Source organism: Hippocampus guttulatus, chromosome 18 (assembly GCF_054856545.1).
Source record: "Hippocampus guttulatus isolate MCC_2025c chromosome 18, RoL_Hgut_1.0, whole genome shotgun sequence".
Taxonomy (NCBI): Eukaryota; Metazoa; Chordata; class Actinopteri; order Syngnathiformes; family Syngnathidae; genus Hippocampus; species Hippocampus guttulatus.
Genome location: NC_141278.1, coordinates 2,958,414 through 2,980,928, shown reverse-complemented (window position 1 = coordinate 2,980,928; position 22,515 = coordinate 2,958,414). Strand labels below are relative to the sequence as shown.

Genomic DNA, 22,515 nt, shown 5'->3' with positions numbered 1-22,515 from the left:
CATTTACAATATGGAAGATAAAGTGGTTGCACAGAAAATTCGCTATGGTGTAGTCTTGCTACGGTATCGCCGCGCAGTCACCGATTTCCGATAACACTCCGAGGAAGACAACTGTTTTCTTTCTCGCTTATGACTCGGGCACGGGGTTGTCGTACCTTCTGTATTCGTGTTGTGTCCTCAGACAAGTTCAGACAGTCGTGAAGGTGTGGCTGGAGTAATGGGAAGGAGACCAGGGGCTGTCTCAAGTGTCACTCGAAAATTTCCCTTCTATCTTCTTCTCACTGTGCGTCACTCAGTTAATTCATTTCTGCGGCGATCTTTTCGAAGGAGGGGAGTCCCGATGCGAGGCAGCCGCACACTCACCAAGGACTGCCGCGGGGACGACGCTGGTTGAAGTCATTTTTTGCGGACTCTGAGCCTTTCCTTTTTTTAGTCCATGCGCAACAGCCAGTGAGAACCTTTCAAGATCCACAATGGAAAGAGCCTGAAACATCTAGAAGAAGAGGTAATCCCATGTAACACGTCGAGTTTGTTCATTTATGATACGGGACTTCTTCAACGCATGTTCAAACGTCGGTGGTTCAAAAAAAAGACCCAAATCCGACTTTGGCCCATTTGTTTGTTATTGCACATTTTCCCTTTCAAGTCAATTCTAGGCCTGTGGATTACGGCGGGTTATCATGTTCATTTATGTATTCATTTGGCTCAAAATATGTTGAACCCTACTTTAATGGTTCCCCAAGAACGAAGTAATTTAATCATATCAATGAAAAACGCACTCTCCTTCCTGAAGCGGTTTCCCAGGTTAATGTGGTCTCTGAATGGCGAAATGAACATGACCAAATAAGTGAATAATTCCTGCTGCGTCTTCACTTGTTTGCCATTGTGGAGCAACTCCTTCTGACTCATTGTCCAATTTTAACACTTGCCCAACAATCCGTTGCATTCAACAGCCTGCGCCTCGGACTCAAACTCTGCCCTAGTTCTTTGTACCTTGACCTATTTCGCCCCCGCCCACTGTTTGTATGCAGAAGTTCCTTCCTTTCACGGTCCCTGATCATCACCATCTCCCATGGCCACTCTGCGGAGATTCAGCTCGGAGGGATCCCTCCTGGATCTTGATTTCTTCTCGTGGAAGAAGGTAGACCTAAAGAGAACGGAGCCTGACGACCAGCGGGACTACGGCACATCTTCTGTTGCTGAAGTTGAGGAAGACGCCGAGCAGCTTCCTGCCATGCAGGAGCCCAGCGCTTGCAAAGTTAGCAAGAAAGAACTGTCGAAGGAGCTTAGTGTCAGTGCGGAGAACCTGAGAGACTTGCAGGAGAAGAAGAGCAAGAGCCACCACCTTGAAGTGGCTGCCATTGGCGAAAGCTGTCGGGCCTACAGTGACAGCCAACTGGCCCCGGCGGCAAAGGAGAGCATCGGCGGTGTCGAGAGAGAAGACCTCGCTTCTCCATCCACTTCATCTGCCGCCCATCTATTCGTCCTCAAATCGCAACATCGAGCCAAACTTTCGGCTGCCAAACTGCACCTCAAGAGTCTATTTGGCCAGGTAGGTACCCAATTAACTCATTCAATCCCTTTCACTGGAGCAACCCCCTCAATCCCAGCGTTTTACTGGATTTTGACTGATCTTGCAAAGCCCACAGAATATTTGGTTCTAATGCTATAGAAACATGGAGCCTCCCAAAATAAAGTTTGGACTCTCTTCTTTCAGCAGAAAAAAATGTGTTATTATCTTTTTCCATTCTTTAGCAATCGGCATTGCAAAATGGCAAAGTTTCATGAAAATGGCGATTCCTGGGCAAAAAAACGGACAAAAAGAGCTTTTTGTAAAAGTGTGCGTTTCAATCATGTGAGCACCACTGCCACATACTGGTCACTTTTTTTTACATAATTTACAATGCAAACGGCTTATTGTCATTCACAGATTGCATTAGACCCTCCTCTTCTCTATGACGCAAAAAAAAAAGACTTAAGACGTACAAGTACGTCCTTGGTAGGCGGGGCCTAATTTTAAGTACGTCTTGTGGAATGAAAGCGCTAAGACTCGCCCAGTGCATCAAAACGCCACCGATCCTCGGCGGAAAGAGGACGAGCCATCCCCGCGGCATTCCACCAATCAGACGAGTCTAAGCGAGCATCCAGATTGACGCCGATCCAATGGATCCAACTTCATAAAATGGTGATTGTCTCTACCACGACATGTGGGATGAAGTTGGACGACAATTTTGCCCCGGACCTTGAAACGCTTCTTATTGAGAAAGAGTTGCCTCTCCTCTGAATCGAGTCATTTCCAGGGTACTCAAATGCAAATCATCAACTCATGTTCAAAGTACACCACACTCAAAAGGTCTAAATGTTCAAAACAAAAGACAGACCGAGATGATCTCCATCTGTGAAAGTTGGAGCAACTCAAACTAAAGCAGACACTCGAACATTTTCTTAAAAGGATCCCCTTTTCCAAAATGAACTTTGCACACGGGCCACATACACCGATCCGACAAATCAAGGCAATTACTGATCGTAAAAAAAGAAAAAAAAAACAACCCACCACCGGATCATGAAAGCACTTTGGAGTCGTTTTCCGACACACAGTCTGCCTAAGGCCTCTTTGTTTTATTTTTGGGGTTGACTTTCACTCTCACGTGTCCGAGCGCATGACGTTTGGTTTGTTTAGTCAAATTCAGCGAACAAACGAAGACAGGAGGGACAGTGGTTTTAGTCACTTGTCTTCAGAGTGTCTTTTTTGGTACGTAGTCGGGTCGTCTATCGCAGTCAATTACGAGAAGTGGAAGGCTTGCATGTGAACCATGTCATGTCTTTCAGAGTCCCCATTCCTCAAACTCCAACCTTTCAAACACAGAACACAAAGACAGGTAAGTGTTCGACACGTGCTCAGTACTTTATGCATGAGATTTTGTGTCGTGTTACATCAGAGTAGGGCGGAAGGATTTGAATCAAAAACGAAAATGTTTTTCTTCAAAACTTGGCTTTTAAAGCGGACGGTGATTTGAAACTGGAGCGGCCGAGTGGTGCCGTTGTCCAATCCAGCTTCTCTCCTTTCTCCCGCGAGCACTTTGAAACAGTCCTTGGTGCCTTGGCCACATCCGGGTTGGGTTACCTTCATGTACTTTTGACTTTGGAGTCAGCCACTCCTCCGCAAACGGGTCCAGAACGCCGCTCGCCTCTTCTCTCCCTCTCTGTGTTGTCATCTCTGTTCTCTCGCCTTGTGTACAGTGCCAAAGAGAGGAGGGCACGGCTGCTCTTCATGCGTCAGTGGAGCCAGGTGGGCCACAGTAAGAGACACCCCATCAGTCGAGAAGAACTGGAAAGATGGGCCCACTCCCTGGACAACCTGCTGGCCAGTCAGAGTCAGTTCTCACTTGCTCAAAATACTTCCTCCATGTCTCCATTTTCAATCGAGTACGTACGCAAGTGGACCCTCCCCTCCCCCGCACTGCGTGTTGTTGCTGCCACTGCGAGTTTCACAGAGTGCGTGTTCAAGGAGTGGCAAGTTGGCAACATGGAGAAAAAAAAAAAGCAAACCAAAAAAAGGGATGGGGCGGGGGGAGGTCTAAGGTGCAGACAAAGAATGCTGCAAAATGGGAATGCAGAAATGCAGACAACCTAACCTTGCTAAATGCAATAGCTGTCGTTTTGGAAAAAAGAAAAGCGCATGCTTTTGCTCCCCCAGTAGGCTTTATTTTATTTCTCTTTCTAGGAACAGACATGAATCTATATCGATATAAATCGCTATCAATAAATAAATGTACTCGTATACCCCTTTCCCACTGAAATTAGCGGGTAGTAGTGATCCGTGGCGACACGCAACCAATTGGCATATTGTCCCTTTCTCATTGACCAACAGAAGGCGAAAAAAAAAATAATCGTCACGGCAATTCTGTCACGAGTCTGCTGCCACTGTCAGGATTGGACTCTAGCACCAAAAGCCGCCCTCGCCGACCGGAATTCTACCTGGGGCGAGAACGAGACGCAATTCATTTCAATTCATTGCTTCGAATCCGGGAACGTGGCTTTTGGGCACCGGTCCGAGTTCTAATTTTCATCTGGACAAGTCGCAGCCAAACTAGAAAGCCAAGTAAAATAAAGTGCGACTTGTGGTCAGGAAAAAATACAAATCAAAAAATAATAGTTGATCGGGAATTCTCTAGGCTGCAGACTGAAGTGGCAGAGTTTGGAAAGAAGCACCCGCACTATCGCTTGCCGACTTTTATCTGATTCAGACAGTGACTGAAGCGATGTTGATGTTGATGGCTTCTTGAATGGCGTGCAGGAATGCCAGAAGAGCTGCAGGACTTCCAGAGCCAGCCTGCCTGCCGCTTCTATAAATAGAAGCCATAGTAAACCACGACACGGATACAAATTGCTGCAGTTCCAAAGCCTTTCTTGCTGCAACTTGTTGAGCTGCTTTGCATGACAAAGGTGGCATGAGATTTCCAAACCTGCAAATTGACGTCAGTTATTCAAGTCCTTGACGACGACGACGTGCCCGTCCGTCTCATTGCATTCGTATCAGCCATCTGAACAAAGCGAGATGGGTTCGCATTCGGCGCGACTCGCGTCACACACGGCATACTTTGAATGCCACCAAAATGAGGCGAGGTGTGATTGCGAGGGGGAAGAGCGAAGGAATGTCTCACTTTTCCCAAAGCCTTTGAGCACGCAGTGACTTGTAAGCCTGCCGCCGGGCTCCAAGACATTTGATTGAATGCACACACGTGAGGTTTGAAAATGTCCGCTGCGAAATACGGGGTCAGCTCGGATCTTGGAAGCTTCTGTCCAACAAGATGAGCCGGAACCCTCGCGATACCGCGTTTTGACTTTGTGACCTGGAAAAAAATGATTGGCTTTTATCCCCAACCACCGCCGCATTGTGTAATGTCCGAGTTTCACCGGAACGGCGGGAAAGGTTTCCCTTTACGCCGGGGATAACGAGCCATTCAACCGTTTTAACTGTCAAGCTCGTCCGAAATGACGCAAGGCCACCGTTTGGAGAGCGTTGAGAGTCGACTCATCTTTTTCCCTCTCCCCTTCTCTCAGCTGGGGTTTTGGTGTTTGGGGCATTTCTTCGTTCCGAGTTCAGTGAGGAAAATCTGCAGTTCTATCTGGCCTGCCAGCAGTACAAACATTCGTCCAACAACTTCAGCTTGCAGAGGAGGGCAAAGGACATCTGCGCGACCTACATCCTGGCCGGCTCACCTCGGGAGGTACAGGCCCCTTCATTCTCGCGACTAATGACTCAAATCTCACGCGCAACAACAGTCAGCGCCTCATTCCTTCCCATCGTTCATTATCGAGAAGCACAATGAAATCGGAATCGCCCAATTCTTCACCATTCCAAATGTTTCTTTTGACGTGGATCTGTCACCGCTTGGATTTTGAACACGTCGGGCAAGGTTTACGATCCGAGGGCTACTTAGGCGCACGGCTTTGATGGTCGACTTACGTTCTGCCTCGGCGCCCGAGTGAGTCATTTCACTCCTTGGTAAACATGGATCCAAAATTGACAAAAAAAAAAGTGCGTGTCAAAGGCAAGCGGGAAGCGATCGTGCCGCGTTTGCGCAGCACGATCGCCTTTATCTCCCACTAACTGGCCCAAACTCCAACGTTGGGCAAAGATGTCGAGGCGCAGGTGGGGCAGGCCTTTGTCTTGGGGCCATCTGTCCGCCGAGTATTTCCAGTCGTCGTCTGTGAACAATCGTCATGCGCTCTTTCCGCAGGTGAACATCGACAGTAAGACCAGAGATCTGACCGTGCGGCTGCTGCAGGCTCCCTCCCACACGTCTCTGTCGCACGCGCAGAGGCGCATCTACTCTCTCCTGGACACGGACTGCTACCCCCGCTTCCTGGAGTCCACCATCTACCTCGGCTTACTGCGGGAGGCCGACTAACGGCCAGCCGCGTGCAGAGACCGCCAAAGCATCGGCCGTGGCCTCTGGCACGCTCGCGAAAGCAAGACAGACGGACACTAAGGAGTCCTTGCGCCTCACAGAAAAGACAAAAAAACAAAACCACTGTCATCAAATGATACGCGAGTACCATGAGATCAACGACATCATGAGAAGAAACCAGTATTTTTGACCACAATGAGAAATTTGGTGAAATGACAAGAAGCTTAGAGATTGCCCTATGTGAATTGGGCTCTATATTCGGGGAGAGGGGGGGGTTCACCAATGCACCGGAAGGGAAGTGATTTTTCTGTCAACAATCTGAATTAAATGAAACCGCTCATAGTCACTGTCGGTGATGGCGATTTTCTGAAAAGAATGACGTCGTGGGCGTCACGCGCTAAGTGCGTGCTGGGCAGCCTTCAGCTTAGCACGGAGCCCATATCCAAGCCCACTTTCTCCAAGAGGCGGGAGACTACTAAAGAGCCGCAACATGGGGCGGAAAGAGCCGCGGGTTGCCGGAAGTGAAAAGTGCAGCTTCCTCATTGGACGGGCAAAATCGGCGTGCGGGCTGTCCGCTTTGCGAATTTGCACTTGTCCGAATGGATCCGTGTGTGATTGGCCACGCCGGAAAGATCTCTCAGAGCAGTGCTTTGCGGCTTCCACGGTGGATGGCGACAGCAAATTTGGACTCACCCGGCCATCACCACGGACACGTGGCCCTGCTTGACAGCATCCGTTTCACCTGCTGGGCAGAAAAGCGGCCATTGCCGCCGGTGTGGGAAGGGGCGCTCTCGATTCCTTCTCGCTCTCTGCCCTCCGCTGGATGAGTCTGACTTTGCAACGGAGCTGTCAACCTGCTCCCGGCATCGGTGGGAGATCCCGCTTCCGCGTCGGCCTCTGTTCCGAGGTGGAGTTTTTTGTTGCCGAGGGATGTCGGCCCGCAAACGCCATTGTCCTCGGGTGCGGGTCGATGTGGAGACGCCGCGCACCTGGGGTGAAGGAATGACAGGTCAACAACCAACCGTAGGGCGGCCGTGTCCGGCTCTGGGCTCGTGATTTGCCTTTTCTCTCGAATGCTCAGCCGATGGCGTGCGTGCGTGCGTTGGGCATGCCAAGACTGCGCATTTGGAACATGAAATTTGGTTGTCTCGGTGAGTCTTTCGTTTCCATTTCTTGGCGCGGTATCATGAGACTATGCTGTCGGGAACCGAGCCTTGATCACAAGCGCGTTTCGAAATCGCTTGCATCTACGCATGGTCATAGGGAACGTAGAGGTCACCTTTGTAAACGTTTGTTTTTTTTGTAGGCCCTGGGGTAACCCAGAAATCTGAAAAATAAACCCTCAGTAGGCCCCAGTTTGTCTTGACAGGTTGGTTTCTGGATATCACGACGACGACTTTTGCACGCACCCGAAGCTAGCGTTGGCGTTGTGTCGGGTCTCGTTCTTGTCTAAAAGCTGTACCTGCTTTGTAGTTTCGGCAGAGCCGCCAACCTGTGCGTTTCCGTCGCCCCCAAAATGCCTGGTTGGTCTTGCGCCGATCTCACACCTGAGGAGGGAGAGACTGCTTCAAAACACGAGCGGGAGGGCCAGCACCCACACGCCGCGGTGGTGCAAATGAGCCTTTGAATACAGGCCCGCCCGTCGTTTTGGGGACAGCTGCAATCTTTTTCTAAATGAAATGCACAAGATGAGCTTGAACCGCAGACTTTCTCATCTACTTTGCGTCTGCCTGGTTTGTAGGTAACAGCGCGCACGCCTCCCGTATGGTTGCCCCCAAGTGGAAAACTCAACGCAACAGCAAATCAAAAACACCAAAACAGCGTATATTAAAAAAAAAAAAAACACACACACACACAGAAAAACAAACAAAATGACCTCAACAAAGAGCAAATGAAAAAAAAACCAAGTGGCTTAACAAAAAATAAATCCAAATTAGAGAGCCACTTAAGTCTCCTTTTTATGACACCAAAACCTAGATTTCACAGTAAGCACGTAACTTGTCCACCATGATTTCAAAAACGCTTTACGTCCTCAGTGAACTTTACCTGGCAGGGGTCTTCCCAGCGCTCCCAAAGATTTGGGGTCCAGGTGGCGACTGTACAGGCCGTCTCTGGCAACTTGACCCTGTTGGCTAGCAGAGAAAGGCAACGGGCGACCATGGGAGATGGGTGGGCGGGGGGGAAACAAAACAAAAAGACAGAACAGGGCAAAAAGGAAAGGGGTAAGGAAACGCACAGGGAGATGACAATGCCAGTCAAAGGTAAAAAAGAGGGGAAACAACAAAAACAACAACCAAAGAAAGTTTTGCAGCAACCACTACTTTCTTGCAAGTCACGCGCGTGGAATCGAGAGCCAAAGCGCAGACGATTCAAACACTGGATTTCCGTTTCGTGGATTAGGACGTTTAATACGTTCAAAGGGGGAGGGGGCAACGTCAGAGCCATCGTGTTTCTTTCTGATGACCTGATGAACAAGAGAAAAAAAAAAGGGGGGGTGGGGCTTGCCTTCACGGCACATGCTTCATTTTCAATTTAACTCGGACAGTCTTTCCAAATGGCGGCGGGCAGGGGCAAGTCAATGGAAACCCATCTGAGCTCGACGAAGAGAACTATTGCATGAAAAGCGTAGGACCGACATTGGGGAAAGATGAGCGAATGAATTTCAAAAGCAAAAGGGCGTGGAGAGTCGTGGGTGAACAAAGGAGGGTGGAAAAGAGACAGAAAGAGAGAGCTTTTAGAAGCCGGAATTGAGGCGGACGCTGACACCCGCTTCTTGGCAACGCCGTGAAAGATGAAGGAGGCAAAGTACAGAGTCGCCCTGCTGGCAAGTGTCACATTCCAAGCGGAGGAAACTGAGGAAACTATGACTCAAAGAAGCAATCGTCGAAAATTTTCTGGCCTTTGCGTTGACGTGATGATTTTGTTGTCCGTTTTGCGCTCGCTGCGCTCCCGATAGATTCGGCCATCTGAATCGGACGGCACCGTACATGGAGGGATCCGTCAGAGTAAAAGGTCATTAAAGGTGGGGGGGGGCGAACAGACGATTCAACAGCGGCTGCGGGCGTAGTTTACGTGTTACAAAAACAAAAGACGCAACCGCTGTCTTGTAAACGGTGGCTAATCGCATAGTATTCCCTAGTTCATAGTCCCTCAATTCACGAGTTACGAGTCTTTGATTTGAAGTGTCTGCTGATGCCTCGACGACGCTGAAGAATAAAAGAGCGTGCGTCCGAGTTTCCTCAAATGAATGTAGGAAGGGACACGCAGCACTGTTATTTGTTGTCCGTCCAGGATGCGGATGATTCCACGCAATCAGTTCCAATTGCTTTTTGTCATACTCTCCAAATCACCAGTTCGATATTTTCTTGCTCTTTTTGTGTCCCCCCCCTCTCCCCCCCAAGCACTAAATTTGATGATGCACATGTTGAACCGCTCAGGGCGTATCGGTGGTCCATCGAAGACCGAAACTTGCTGCACAGCCGCGACAGGGCTAGTCGTTCCCAGACCCGATCGCGACCCCCACTCGAACACACCCACTCCGCTGCCGAAAGACGAGGACGCACAAGCGACCCTTTCCGGCAGAGGTCCGTGTGCTTACCTGGGGCGTCTTTCCCGGGATGTTGGGACGAGGGGGAAGTTTGGGCTCTGGTTGCCGCGTAGCCCGGGCGCAGACGTGACGGCCCTGGTGGGCGATGACCCCACACTGAGGGAGCGCTGGGGAGATTGGGGCGCGGCAAACGGCCAGGGGAGACTCCGGCGCTCCTGGCGCACCGCTGTTGAGCAAATTGATCATTGGATTGAGGCTCGACCGCTCACGGGAACGGTGCCCGTCGCAAAAGAGAGCATTTTGTTGCCAGGTAGTACCTTCTCTCTCCGCTATGGAGTAGGGTTTGATCTCGCCGTCGGGCTTTTTCGGGGCAATCGATCTCGGTTGGGCCACTGTGGAGGAGAAGGTATTGAGAACCTGCAGTATTGACTTCTTGACTTCAGCGAAGCTCGCGGGACAACAGAATTCCACCTTTGTTCAGAAAGAGCGTGACCGGACAGATGACAACAAATTCTGAAACAACGTATCGCTATACAGGTGGATACTGTATACATCTCGATACCGTACGCATTGGGGTTGAACAGAACAGTTGATCGATCGGCACTCCCAGTCAACCGGAGCCCTTCCAAAACAAACTAAAGGCCGGGAAAGGACCAAACACTCCACCGTCTCCAAGAAGGGGGCGCAGAATTTGGAACCTGCCGAAAGGCTGGAGATTTGACAATCCACGACATAGCTGAACAACAGGAGCCGAGTCACAAATATGCCGCTGGGTGTGGGTGTGTCGAGAGGACAAAATGGGAGTTAAAGGGCCAATTTCGAAAGGCCAGTTTTCGTCAGAATGTTCAAAAGCACGCCAAAAGAAACCTTTTGGAACACTCCAATTCACATCAAATGTACCTGATTTGTTCTGGAAGAAGCCATCGAACACCACAAAGTTATTGACCTGGGAGCAAAAAAAAAGACGAAGTGACTCAAAGTGCCAAATGACACCGTTAGACAAAACCTCACACAAAATGTCTTCTCTGATTTACCCCAAAAAAAAAAAAAATATATATATATATATATATATCCATCCATCCATTTTCCGAACCGCTTGATCCTCACTAGGGTTGCGGGGGGTGCTGGAGCCTATCCCAGCCGTCTTCGGGCAGTAGGCGGGGACACCCTGAATCAGTTGCCAGCCAATCGCAGGGCACACAGAGACGAACAACCATTCACGCCCACACTCACACCTAGGGACAATTTAGAGCGTCCAATCAGCCTGCCATGCATGTTTTTGGAATGTGGGAGGAAACCGGAGCACCCGGAGAAAACCCACGCAGGCCCGGGGAGAACATGCAAACTCCACACAGGGAGGCCGGAGCTGGAATTGAACCCGGTACCTCTGCACTGTGAAGCCGACGTGCTAACCACTGGACTACCGGGCCGCCTTATATATATATATATATATATATATATATATATTTTAATCTGCGGTATTTTTATCTTAAAAAGTCCTTCATGCCTTTCTCACATCTCGTCTGAAGGACTGTAACGCACTTTTGAGGATCCTCCGATTCGTTTTCCAATCCGGCAATGACCTGGCTCCACCCGAGCTCTCAGAGCTCCCTGCCCCGCGCCTGCGGGCCAGACCCCCTCGTGAGAGGTAGCGCGAACAAAGCGGAGGCTCCCTTTGCGGCGACACTCGTGACTTTTTTTTTTTTTCGCTCTCTCAACTAAGCTTGGCTTTGCCCCAACATCCGAAGCTTGTCTCTCAGTCCTCCGACTTTTTGACAGGACAGGGCTTGGGCGCATTTCAGTCAGTGCGCAAAAGGACCAAAAAGGCAAGTTTCTCAGCAAGGAACGGCAGGATAGGTTAAAAAACAAAACAATCTGCTAAGAGGTGAATTTGCGAGTCGTGATCATCGATAGACACGAGGAAGTCAATGAAACGTACCTGGGGAACACTTTGCGTCAGGCGGTAATGCTTGGCCAGGAAAGACAACAATTTGGGCGAGGGCCTGTCATACGCCATCAGCGCTGGCTCCATCTTCTTGTGCTTGGAACAAAAGGAGAAACGCCACTCATATTAAGACAAAACTTCATCTGGAGTTTTCATCCCCGATACACACAACTACTACGAGTGACTTCTGTCCACTCGTCATTTTTTTCTTAATCGATAAAACAACGCTCGACTCATCGTGACAGGACACTGTTACGGGAATACCAGGTAGAGCGGGCTACGAAATCATGGCGCCCGACTTCAAACGTACGGCAAGGAGCGCTTTCAGCATTCCCCCCCAAAAAATCTGACAATCGGTGATCCGTGACAGATGCGTACAAGAGCGGTTTTCCAGTTTCAATCTGATCGTAACAAATGCAATGGTGACACGATGACAAAGTTGTTTGTAGTTGGGTTATGTGACCCAGTTTGTCTTTGCGTGCCAACAGCAAACGACGGGGGATTTCCCAACCCGCAGTACGAGGGCGTCACCTGCAACATGAAATGAAACAGCTCCAGTCCGTTTCCGTGTCTCTGCAAATTCTCAGTGATGAAGAAATCCAAAACACACAGTGGCTCCGCCTCTACGTGCAAACCTTGCGGATCCTATGAATACAACACATCGGGTGCAGTTAGAGCCCCCCAAAAAAATGTCCATCTTCGCGTTCATGTCAAGCGATGAAGACATATCAAGAGACTCACGAGCAGAAATAACTTCTTGTGGCCAACCTTGAGAAATCCCACAATTGCGCCACGGCCTCTGTCAGTAGGAAAGACGGGGGTTAAGGGCGGCGCAAGGGTGCGCTGTCATCTGCCGCCGCTTCATTCTCGCTACTCCAGAGTAGGAGTGAAGCGCTCCCTCTTACGAGTGCCGGTCGAGAGAGGCGAGCGGCGGCATTCTGGACCGGCTGGAGACGCTTCGCGGATGATTGGCTGACTCCACTGTGCTCCGAATAACGATAGAATGTGAGGCAAGTTGCTGGCATTGCCTCTGTGTGAATGTGCACTACCGAAACTCTGATAGCTTGCTTCGGCGAGTTCCGTCTCCGAGGCAGAGCGTACTAAGTCATCGTTTCCGTGACACTTCTGCTTGGCCAATTGACTGGGAATGCCACACAGGCGCATGCGGTGACGAAATGGAGCCCAGAGACAAACAGCTCCAAACATAAGTGCAAAGTAGCGGCGATGAGCATCACGATATACCCTTGGCTTTCTCCATCCTTCATCAGGTAGAGTTGATGATGCTGAGACTGCATCTTGGTAGCGCTCGTGACGGGCGTGGTTAGCTTTTGGGCCTGTGGACAGAGCGCACATATTCGTTGTTCGTAGCCTGACTGGAAAATGGTTTTCGGACACAAAAATCTATTGCGGAATGACATATCATATCTTACTTCAGCTTTGTTCAATTCAAATCATTTAGACTTTGACTAATATGGCAAAAAAGGGCAATAATTCGGAGGCAAGCAAACATACAAAAATATTGAGAGAGAAATACTTGTCTACGATCCTTGATAAAATAATCTAGTCGGATAAGAGGGAGAATATTCTATTGAAGATGTCTATTTCTCAATCTCAATTCTGAGGCAAACAGAAACAAAAAGAAGTTGACATAAATACTTGTATATGGTCCTTGGAAAAATCACACATTTTCCTCATCGATTCTGTGGAACATTGGTATCTAAATGTGGCCAACTATCTATATGTTGTGTCACTGTCTACACACAACAAGGCCCTCCTCGACCTGATGATGATGATGATGATACTCACCTTTGCAGAGGCTCTCCCCAGTTCATCAATCACAGTGGCTATATGGGATTGAAGTTCTGGCCTACAAAGAACACACAAGACAAGAGGACCTATCATGCTACAGTACGTGTCAATACCTGTACCTGGAGGCAACAGCCATCCTCGTTAATGTTCAAAATATTCAATTTTGATTCCATCTGGAAAGGACACATTTACTTCATGTGGAAGTACAGACAAATATCTACTTCTTAATTAATTGGACCAAAATTTGGGGGTAACATTTGTAAGTAGGACTGAGAAAGAAACTACCTGAACTGAAGATGTCCACAAAATTTACGAGAGTGGAAGGAAACGGCCCAAAAAATAGGAATAATAATAAAAAATATATATATATATATCAGATTAAGATGTCGCTTCATCGAAATGTGGAACGCAAGGTGGCCCGAGGGTGTTGTAATTCTCTTGGTGACGGGATTTACTCTGTCGGGGTGTTTGTTTCCAGTACCAAAACATTCTGTGTTCATAACAAATATTTCTTCCAACAAGATACATTGTGTAAACTACAAAACGGACTCCTCACTGGAAGTGTGAAGACATTATCTCTGCAATGGTTTTATCTCCATACGCGAAAGCCACCGCTTAACGGATGGTTTGCTTGAAACAGAAAGGAGATTCAAATGGTCTGTTTTCATTGCAACCATGATCACGAACCACTTTACCTTCTCGGAGACATACGCCCCGCAACAAGGGTCTTGTCCAAAATGGAGAATCTCTCAGAAAACAAGTGGTTGATATTGAAAGGAAACTCCATAACGTTTCCCTTGCTTCTCTGGATAAGGTAGGTACAGTACAACACAAGCAATCCAAGCAACAGTGCTCTAGCAGGTGCCACCCTTGTTAGCTAGCTAACCGGGCTACCGGCAACCCAGGCAGATGCTTCGCTGGCAAAAAAACAAAAAACAAAGACAAAACTAAAGCACAAAAACTTATTTCTTGTTGTCAGCCTTCAGAAAAGTACTTTCTCTGTAATGGCAAAGGAAAGTCACAGACAACTGTCTCTGCACGGCAAAAGACGTTTATTTTTTAGCATGGCAAGCTGCCTCCATTGTGTTATTGGGGCTGATTCGCTTGGATAATAGCATCTACCGTAATTCCCACAAAGACAAAAGAAGCGCATGTTTTCGGCTTGTGACGTCATACGCCTATGTTGGAATCCCAAATCATGAGTTTTTCAACTCAAAATTTCTTTCGCTTGGTTTCTTTTTATATTACGGTAATGACGTCACCAAACCCCGAAACTTGCTCGATAACCTCAAGTTTTAGCCAAGTAACAACAGAAATGACGGCACAATCGACTTTCCTTCATTGAAGACAAATTGTAAACCTTTTCCCATACGCACAAAATCCCGCCATTTGAGAGGTAGCCTGTGTGCGCCTTACAATTTTGATCTCGTTCTGTTTTTTTCCCCTTTTCTGTGGAGACCTGAACCTACAACACCTCGTGTGTACAAGGAATAATAGACGACGCCGTTTAATTCCTTTTTCTTTCAGCACGCGCCAGCAACGCACCTTCACTTCGTCGCATCCTTATGCCGTCACCACAAACGAGTGATAACAAAGTGACCCAAATACATGAACCACTTTTAAGCCTACATAGAATTCTACCCCACTGCTGTGAATCGATGATAAAATCACGGTGGGCATAAAAATTCGACACACCCCTGTTCAAATCCCGAGTTTTAAGCGTCAACTTTTTAGATTCTGGAAACTGAATCCACATTCAAAAGTCATTCATACTGCAGGCTGTCAGCGTTATTAATAAACAATTAGAGGGAGGCAGACAGACAAGCGGCAGGACATGAGGGTAGTTTGGGTGTGCATATGCCTGTAATGTATTGTCCGATGTAGATAGAATATATATTGTCTTGTCCTGTCTGTATTGTCCAAGGTTTGTGGCGGCACAGGGGGGGGGGGGGGGCTGTCCTCCGAGACAGGTTTCTCGTACGGGAGACCAAATAAAAGTAAATTTCAAATCGTTAGTGTACAGTATGTACACGTTAAAAAAAACAATAGAACAGTTAGTGTACATACATTTGTACCACCCCAAACCAGGAGGTGTCAGACTCGCGCCATCGTATCTTTCCGACACCTGTAAAATACAAGAAGAACAAAGAAGGGGGTAGTCGCCGCTCGCCACTAGCCAGCCAATCCTTGGTAGCGAGTGGAGACGTTCATCAAATTTTCTGCAATTTTTTTTCCGTTTCATTGCCAAAACGTCGTACGCAATGAGGTAAAAAAATCGAATTGCTTTGAAACGTTGTAGTCTCGTGCTGATGTACAGCGGCCATGTGAATTTGTTTCGTAAACTGTTGTCCTGCTGGCTTCACGGTAGTGCGTTCGTTAGCCTAGCCTAAAACTAGCCAACGATGCTCACAATGGATAATTATCATCATCATTATTATTGCTGTTGTTGTTCAAAAGTATGATATGTTATCGGTCCGATTTAGCTCGGGCGGCTCACTGCATCGGTTTCTGTTGGACCTCATTGAATCCCATTGGTGGTAAATGAACGTCCCAATATGTGAGCACCTGTATTCCCTTAGCGCCGGTAGTAGCTCGCTGCTTGAATGAATGAATGAATGAATGAATGAATGAATGAATGGGAGCAAGCAAGCCCGTTCGGTCGATTTCAGCCACACTTATCCTCAGCGTTGGCAATCGTTTTCCGACGCGTTGGTGTATTTGTGCTCAGAGGGGACCGCGGCAGGGGTCGAGGAGGCCGCTTTGGGTCCCGCGGAGGACTCGCCCAAGGGTGAGTTGAGCTATGCAAATCACGCTTGCAACGTCTTCGCCGCGGGGAGCAGTCAAAGGCCCATTCTTCCATGTTTCTGATCGAAACACTCTTCGAAGCACAGACCTCCGTTTACAACCTGAATTATAATTCAGTGCTACGCGGAATTGTTGATGACTGCCCAAAGACTCACGGATGTCAAAGTGTGGTCCTGAAGCGCCGGTCTCCCTGCCGCCACGCATCACGTCAGGATCATTCTCGGGCTCCTATCGAGCTTGCTGATGAGTTGATCATTTGGATGAGGTGTGTTGCAACAGGGAGACATGGAAAACATGCAGGACGCCAGCCCCCCAGGACCGGACTTGTGTGTCATGTCATGTCCTTTTGTTCGATTATTATTTGTGTGCCGTTTTTTTGTTATATTGATGGCTTGAAAACAACAACAACAAAGTCGTTACTGCGGTGACTACTGAAAGCCCAGATCGCAAACACGCTGCCCGACGCTGCGTTCACGACTACATTATAATAATTCTACATTGGCTGCTCCGAATGCATTTAAGCCGGTCTGTGGTTTCCCTCTGCCTTTACCGTAATAAATGACTGTGGACTCTTCATTCCTGTTTAGGTACCGACCATTTGTTCCACACATCCCATTTGATTTTTATGTGGTGAGTAAAATCATGACTATGGCATCAATGTTATGTACAGGAGCAATTGGAGTAGTTCATGTTGCCAATTCGTTAGTCGGGGCTTTGTCAGAACAGCCAATTGAGAGCTCCCCCCGAACTGCCATGCCACCTGAACGTTCACCCCAAAGTGACAGGTCAAGTGTCCGCTTCTGATCGAGTGCCCGCAGCATAGCCGGCTGGTTCTGTAAATTCCGGTCCGTGTCGTTGACATGATGAGACAAATGGTTATTCTCCTCAGTGTGAGATGGCCTTCCCCAGAGTGAAGCCCGCGCCCGATGAGAGTGCGTTCAGCGAGTGTCTGCTGAAGAGAAATCAAGACCTGAGCCCGACATCGACGGAGCAGGTTTGGGAAATTGTGACGTTCGCTGCGATGCAATCGAGGGGCGTGCAAACTTTTGCCCGAGCATGACGATAGCCTTGTTCTCATTGTCTGGATCTGAATTGACAGTCCTCCATCTTGTCCCTGGTCACCAAGATCAACAACGTCATCGATAACCTGATTGTTGCCCCCGGGAACTTTGAAGTGGTGAGTCAAGACATGAGCTGTCACTGTGATAAATCCGTCTGGCTCACACAAAGTGCTCCCAGGTGGCGTGAAAAGGAACTCAAATTTCTACGCAGGTCCACCCACGCCGTTGTCTTAGCACTAACTTTACACCTTTTGTGCTGCCTGCTGACATTTTGGGGGATTATGTCACAACATTTTGGGGAGTCGGGCTATATGGGCCAAGGTAGAACCTGTTCGCTAGGGATCTGGGTCCGGATACATTGGACGCCAGCGTATTCGGACGCTTGGCATCCATCCAGCCATCCATTTATTTTTTTTGGATGGGGGGGTTACTTGGCCGCCTTGATTCACAGAAAAAAACAGCAATTGACTTTCTGCAGAATCAAAATGGCACTAACTGCGTGTGGTTTTTTTTGGTGGGGGGGGGGTGTCGGCAGCAAATCGAGGAGGTGCGTCAGGTGGGCTCTTACAAGAAGGGGACCATGACAACCGGCCACAACGTCGCGGACCTCGTCGTGATCCTCAAGATTCTTCCGACATGTAAGTGTGTGCGTTTGCTGCCGCTGCGCCTGGATCCCCTTGCACTCGACCAAAGATGGCGGGCGTAAAGAACTGTTGTCGAAACTGAATTGTGCGGAGAAAATACGACCCTCCTTTCGCTCCGACGGTGGTCATTATCATTCTGTGCTTTTGTATTTTTAGTGGAGGCTGTCGCAGCCCTGGGCAACAAAGTTGTGGATACTCTTCGCACGCAGGACCCGACCGAAGGTACCGCCGAGAGCCTCCAAACATACCATTGAAAAAAAGAACATTTTAGTGAAAGCGCGCGCGCGTGTGTGTGCGCCAGTGCTGTCCATGCTGACCAACGAGACGGGCTTTGAGATCAGCTCGGCGGACGCCACCGTCAAGATCCTCATCACCACCGTCCCTCCCAACCTGCGCAAACTGGACCCCGAGTTACACCGTACAAGCCACACGGACGAAAAACACTAGTCGGAGGTCGCCTCTGCGTTAACGACTCGTGTGTCTTTTTGTAGTGGACATCAAGGTGTTGCAGAGCGCCCTCGCGGCCATCCGCCACGCCCGCTGGTTTGAGGAAAACGCTTCTCAATCCACGTGAGAGGGGGGGGCTCTTTCTTTGTCACGAGGCTCGCCAGTTCGCAAGCCGCTCAAATGTGATGTCATGTCCTGATCTTCAGGGTCAAAGTACTGATCCGCCTCCTGAAGGACCTCAGGCTGCGCTTCCTCGGCTTTGAGCCACTCACGCCTTGGATTTTGGACTTACTGGTAAGTTCTCAAAGAACCTATTTGGCGTGTTGAGTTTATGCGTTGCCTTTGACGTTCATTGCCCATTTAGATCCAAATGGCACTATTTCAATGAAAACCTGCTGAGAAAGATGATTTGGATTTTTTTTCATGGGGGGAAGGGGTTTACACACATTTTCAAGAGGTTTTATATGAGGGAAATGATCAGTCATGTGCAAATCAGTCTTAAAAACAAAATCATGCTCGGATCTTTTTGCCATGTCATCCCCGGCCGGGTCAACTCTCCGATGTTCCAGGGTCACTCAGCGGTGATGAACAATCCATCCAGGCAGCCACTGTCTCTAAATGTGGCCTACAGGTCAGTTGGCTTGGCACACGCATTGTCGTGTCACATTGTTGTTGAACGTTTTGTTTGTTTGTTTGGAAGGCGCTGCCTGCAGATGCTGGCCGCCGGGCTCTTCCTGCCCGGCTCGGTGGGCATCACTGACCCCTGTGAGAGCGGAAACTTCCGAGTGCACACGGTCATGACTCTGGAGCAGCAGGTAGGTCTTTTTTTTTTTCCTCAATCGAGCAACACTGATGGTCTTCTTCATGCGCTTCTGGCTTTTGCGCAGGACGCCGTGTGCTTCACCGCTCAGACGCTGGTGAGGGTCCTGTCACACGGCGGCTTCAGGAAGATCCTTGGCCTGGACGGGGACGCCAGCTGTAAATGAACCCATCCGGACGTGCCGCCGTTGCCGCCGACAACCGCACGTGTTCATGACACGACTGATCATTCTGGTAGATCTGGCCACGCAGATGTCCGTTTGGGACGGCGTCATCGTGACCCCTTCAGAAAAGGCCTATGAGAAGCCCCCAGAGAAGAAGGAGGAGGAAGAGGAAACTCTCGAGGAGGGAGGGGACGCAGAGGATGACAGCATGGAAACGCAGGATTGACAAGAAGTTGGGCTTGCTCTCTTATTCAATCACACGCGGTGTAGAATTGGCATCTTGATTTCTAACACTCGTACTTTCCACAGGGAGCCGCTCGGCTCTGCTCGCTGGACAGAAGTACCGGCACGAGTCCATGGTCCCATTGGGGGGGGGCTTCAGCAGTTGTGATGTTTTTTTTCCTTCATGTTTTTATTTGAAGCTGTTATTCTGAATTACAGTCTTTTTTTTCCATTGTCTCTTGAGTTTTGTCATGATGAGGCATACCCCAACCCCCGCTACAATGCTCACATTCTCATGGCCTCGCCATATCTCGGAGATTTTGAAATTTCGGCGAGAACGGAAGCAACAAAGGGTGCACGTGTGCACACAAAAGGCAGATTAATCATTGAATGTCGGGTATTTGAATCGCGTTTTGTGGAAACGGATTCATGCATGATCGGCCAGGTACGGCCCCAGCGCAATGTTCAAACGGGTTGACAGGCAAGCTGACATATGTGCAAGAGACGCAAGTGTTAGGAACACGTTCAAGTGGTCATGGCTTGAGGAAAAGGACTTGAACGGACATTTTTTGAATATATATATTCATATTTTCAGGAAAGTCCACTTTCTGTGAAAAGCAACTTCTCCCTCAATCTCAATTTTCATCTACTGCAAATTTGCGTTACACGATCGGTCGACACCCAAAATACATTCCCAAAATGGCCACCCGCCAGTAACAAAATCATCCCGTGCCAAAGAAGGACGCGCACAAAGGGAGAGAACATAGCAACAAATGGAGGGCAATTGCGCCAAACCTCCCCGATTGAGGCGGGGGCCACTAAATCACAAGGGAAGCATCAAAACAGAGCAGTAGGAATGACTTCAAAATGTCATGCTTCCGGCACGGCGTCGCAACAGCTGCAATATTTCGAGATGCGTTCAGTCGGCTCAGTCCATACAAAAGCATGAGTGGCAAATGCACAACTTACCCAAGCAAGTCTGCCAGCAAAAGCAGACCTCCTTCCTCACAGTCGGCGGCTTCACGGCTTCAGTTTCAGCCAAGGGTGGACGATGGCAAGGAGGGCGAGCAAAGAGGAGGCCAGCCCACAGGCGCCGACAAAGCCCGCCCCAGTGGGGTAAATGGCCAGGCGGTCCAGCGGGATGAAGATGTCGCACGTGTTCTTCAGCAGATCCAGCAGCAGCGGCGGGTTGTTGTGCAGCACCGTCGCCAACAGGGAGAGACGCCCGCGAAGCCACGCCGACGGGTCGGGCGGGACGGCCCAAGCGGCGGTGCACGGTGAGGCATCGCGTGAGGGGGGAGACTTGGCCGCTCCGTGGCGTGTTTCGCGCTCCATCAGGAGGTGCAGCTCGTATACATCTCGCGTCAGGTTGAGGATCAGAGCAAACAGGTAGTACCTACAAAACATACAACCACGCGCACACCGCTTGGTGGAATCGGTCGCTCCGGACGCAGCGGTGACTGCAATGCCGACTCACTTAAAAGATCTCTGGCTCCATTTGCGCTGGTCCACTTTGTATAGGAGGCCCATCTTCCCCGCCCAGAGGACGTTGTCACAGGCAAAGTACATTGCTCTGTTTAGGTGGCCGACGGTGAGGCAGAGCCTCAGTATGCTGTCAGAGAGATGGATGGCCCTCTTTGCCGACTCGATGGCCTCCACCGAGTTCCCCAGACGCAGCACTAAGACACAAGCACATCTCATTTCAGCATAAATGACGCGCTTTGGGGAGGATTCCCGTGAAGCTGCGCTTGAAATTTAAAACAAGCGAGACTCAGTCCACTCTGGAAATCCGTTGGGTAATCGGGTGCTCTATAGCGGTATGTGAAAGAATCACTGCCCAAGTTAAGTCATTTTTGTAGTACAGTACTTTTTTCCATATTGGATTAATTCAGCAATGTCCGGTAAACCCCTCCCCCTTTTTTTCTCAATCAACCTCAGGGGTTCTGCAATGTTTTACTTACACTTTCTTGTCAGGCTCATGTGTGCTTCCAACTGACTAACAATTCTAAGAAGTTGGGCTCCTGCTCCGCCTTTGTGCAACGTGTAGCCCAGCAGGGTGCAGGCATATTGAGCAGCCCTGTAAAGCACAGAAGAAATAGAACGTTTTTTGTGGGGGGGAATAAATGTCCATCCATCTATTCTCGGAACTGCTTATTTTTAATTCATGCCTTAGTGACAGCCAGAGTTACATTGCCCCCACAGGAGTCATAAATGGGGGACCACTACCATTGTTTATCACTTATTTTATGAAACTTCAACATAGTTTCCATGGAACTGGAAAGTCACTGACTTGTCGTATTCAGAGTTTCTTTAATAAGCATGACTGCGTCGCGAACATATCGGGGTGTAACATTACCGTATGATCTTCTCCTTGGCCTGGCTCTGCGAATTGAACCGAACCCAGGCGTCCATTCTGTCGTATGAAAACAGCCGCTCCACTCGCTGATTTGTTGCTAATAAGTTCGAGCGGCCGAGCGTCAGTCACCTTGGTCGCCCTATTCCCAACAGTGGAGGTCTGGTATCGTTGAAACAATTGCAATCGTGCTTGTAAGAACTGGAAAATACGAAATCACTTTAAATGAAATTCACACAATCGCCGGACGTATTCCCTTTACATGCGCCATTTGACATTTGTTTCGGATCCGTTCTTCTTCTACACGTACCAGGGACTTTTCACAGCATCACGAAGGGCTTAACTGCCCCTTGTGGCAACAAGTAGTAGTCGCCTGGAAGGCAAGGAACGGGCGATGGGAAAGAAACAAATTTGTTCACACCAGTTACTACTTCGTCCACACCAATTATTACTTGCGCGACGTTTCTCACCGTGTGCTTCTATCTCATCCCGAGCCCAAAATAAACTTTGTCCGCGCGGTCCACTTCCAACGATGTCGCGTTGCTTCGAATTTTCAAATTTGAAACAAGGTACGTTCGATTTTCTTCTTCATGTGAGTCGGCAGATCCGCGGCTACTTGGTGCTTGGTGATTTTGCCAATCCAGTCCTCCATCCCAAACAAGTCAGGCTCGCGATGTCGGTGCCTTGCCGCCACGCACGTGCCAGGGCGAGCTGGGAGCAAAACCTTTTGGCAGAGATGCGCGGGAGGATTCAAGTGTACAGTAATTGTATTTCCAATCACAGT

At 49.1% G+C, this 22,515-nt stretch overlaps 4 protein-coding genes across 11 annotated transcripts; 2 read left to right on the top strand and 2 right to left on the bottom strand.

Moving 5' to 3' along the window:
- The first annotated feature begins 196 nt into the window (after positions 1-196).
- Positions 197-6,261, top strand: LOC147190608 (uncharacterized). Its single transcript, XM_086137205.1, has 6 exons — positions 197-505; positions 1,032-1,552; positions 2,830-2,879; positions 3,241-3,374; positions 5,065-5,231; positions 5,745-6,261. Exons 2-6 carry the CDS (start codon positions 1,073-1,075, stop codon positions 5,913-5,915), a joined length of 1,002 nt encoding a protein of 333 aa, XP_085993331.1. The 5' UTR covers positions 197-505; positions 1,032-1,072; the 3' UTR covers positions 5,916-6,261.
- Positions 1,915-14,753, bottom strand: atat1 (alpha tubulin acetyltransferase 1). Of its 7 annotated transcripts, XR_015103776.1 has the most exons (15): positions 13,912-14,751; positions 13,214-13,274; positions 12,650-12,741; positions 12,149-12,206; positions 11,939-12,052; positions 11,402-11,503; positions 10,363-10,408; positions 9,780-9,854; positions 9,514-9,688; positions 7,962-8,047; positions 7,378-7,462; positions 6,609-6,904; positions 4,665-4,853; positions 4,467-4,544; positions 2,881-4,346 (listed from the first exon to the last, which is right to left on the bottom strand). XR_015103776.1 is itself a non-coding variant. In XM_086137186.1 (13 exons), exons 1-12 carry the CDS (start codon positions 14,001-14,003, stop codon positions 6,616-6,618), a joined length of 1,275 nt encoding a protein of 424 aa, XP_085993312.1. In that variant the 5' UTR covers positions 14,004-14,751; the 3' UTR covers positions 2,881-4,853; positions 6,609-6,615. The 7 variants fall into 7 exon arrangements, 3 of the variants coding, with proteins under 3 accessions (XP_085993312.1, XP_085993314.1, XP_085993315.1); XR_015103774.1 differs by adding an exon at positions 1,915-2,853 and having other exon boundaries at positions 3,125-4,853; XR_015103777.1 differs by having other exon boundaries at positions 2,881-3,358; positions 3,435-4,853.
- On the bottom strand, positions 13,213-22,039 carry pex11b (peroxisomal biogenesis factor 11 beta). 2 transcript variants are annotated; one of them, XR_015103778.1, is made up of 5 exons: positions 21,735-22,039; positions 21,340-21,455; positions 20,856-21,057; positions 20,348-20,774; positions 13,213-13,274 (listed from the first exon to the last, which is right to left on the bottom strand). XR_015103778.1 is itself a non-coding variant. In XM_086137214.1 (4 exons), exons 1-4 carry the CDS (start codon positions 21,788-21,790, stop codon positions 20,399-20,401), a joined length of 750 nt encoding a protein of 249 aa, XP_085993340.1. In that variant the 5' UTR covers positions 21,791-22,038; the 3' UTR covers positions 18,617-20,398. The 2 variants fall into 2 exon arrangements, 1 of the variants encoding a protein (XP_085993340.1); XM_086137214.1 differs by lacking the exon at positions 13,213-13,274 and having other exon boundaries at positions 18,617-20,774; positions 21,735-22,038.
- On the top strand, positions 15,332-19,615 carry ilf2 (interleukin enhancer binding factor 2). Its single transcript, XM_086137191.1, has 15 exons — positions 15,332-15,482; positions 15,945-16,004; positions 16,609-16,651; positions 16,911-17,015; positions 17,121-17,198; positions 17,618-17,720; positions 17,883-17,948; positions 18,028-18,144; positions 18,218-18,296; positions 18,380-18,467; positions 18,743-18,804; positions 18,874-18,988; positions 19,061-19,151; positions 19,231-19,388; positions 19,466-19,615. The coding sequence occupies exons 1-14, from the start codon at positions 15,478-15,480 to the stop codon at positions 19,380-19,382; spliced, it is 1,164 nt and encodes a 387-aa protein (XP_085993317.1). The 5' UTR covers positions 15,332-15,477; the 3' UTR covers positions 19,383-19,388; positions 19,466-19,615.
- Positions 22,040-22,515: the final 476 nt, after the last annotated feature.

Excerpts from the sequence above, each read along its gene's own strand:
- LOC147190608 (XM_086137205.1), top strand. The coding sequence starts at position 1,073 with ATGGCCACTCTGCGGAGATTCAGCTCGGAGGGATCCCTCCTGGATCTT. Across the intron at positions 1,553-2,829 it reads TCAAGAGTCTATTTGGCCAG|AGTCCCCATTCCTCAAACTC; the intron begins GTAGGTACCCAA and ends CATGTCTTTCAG. Across the intron at positions 2,880-3,240 it reads AACACAGAACACAAAGACAG|TGCCAAAGAGAGGAGGGCAC; the intron begins GTAAGTGTTCGA and ends CCTTGTGTACAG.
- atat1 (XM_086137186.1), bottom strand. The coding sequence starts at position 14,003 with ATGGAGTTTCCTTTCAATATCAACCACTTGTTTTCTGAGAGATTCTCC. Across the intron at positions 12,742-13,213 it reads TGGGGAGAGCCTCTGCAAAG|GCCCAAAAGCTAACCACGCC; the intron begins GTGAGTATCATC and ends CTCTGTCCACAG. Across the intron at positions 10,409-11,401 it reads TGACGCAAAGTGTTCCCCAG|GTCAATAACTTTGTGGTGTT; the intron begins GTACGTTTCATT and ends TTTTGCTCCCAG.
- ilf2 (XM_086137191.1), top strand. Across the intron at positions 17,199-17,617 it reads CCCCCGGGAACTTTGAAGTG|CAAATCGAGGAGGTGCGTCA; the intron begins GTGAGTCAAGAC and ends GGGTGTCGGCAG. Across the intron at positions 18,468-18,742 it reads CTTGGATTTTGGACTTACTG|GGTCACTCAGCGGTGATGAA; the intron begins GTAAGTTCTCAA and ends CCGATGTTCCAG.
- pex11b (XM_086137214.1), bottom strand. The coding sequence starts at position 21,790 with ATGGACGCCTGGGTTCGGTTCAATTCGCAGAGCCAGGCCAAGGAGAAG. Across the intron at positions 21,058-21,339 it reads CATGAGCCTGACAAGAAAGT|TGCTGCGTCTGGGGAACTCG; the intron begins GTAAGTAAAACA and ends CTTGTGTCTTAG. Across the intron at positions 20,775-20,855 it reads TGGAGCCAGAGATCTTTTAA|GTACTACCTGTTTGCTCTGA; the intron begins GTGAGTCGGCAT and ends TATGTTTTGTAG.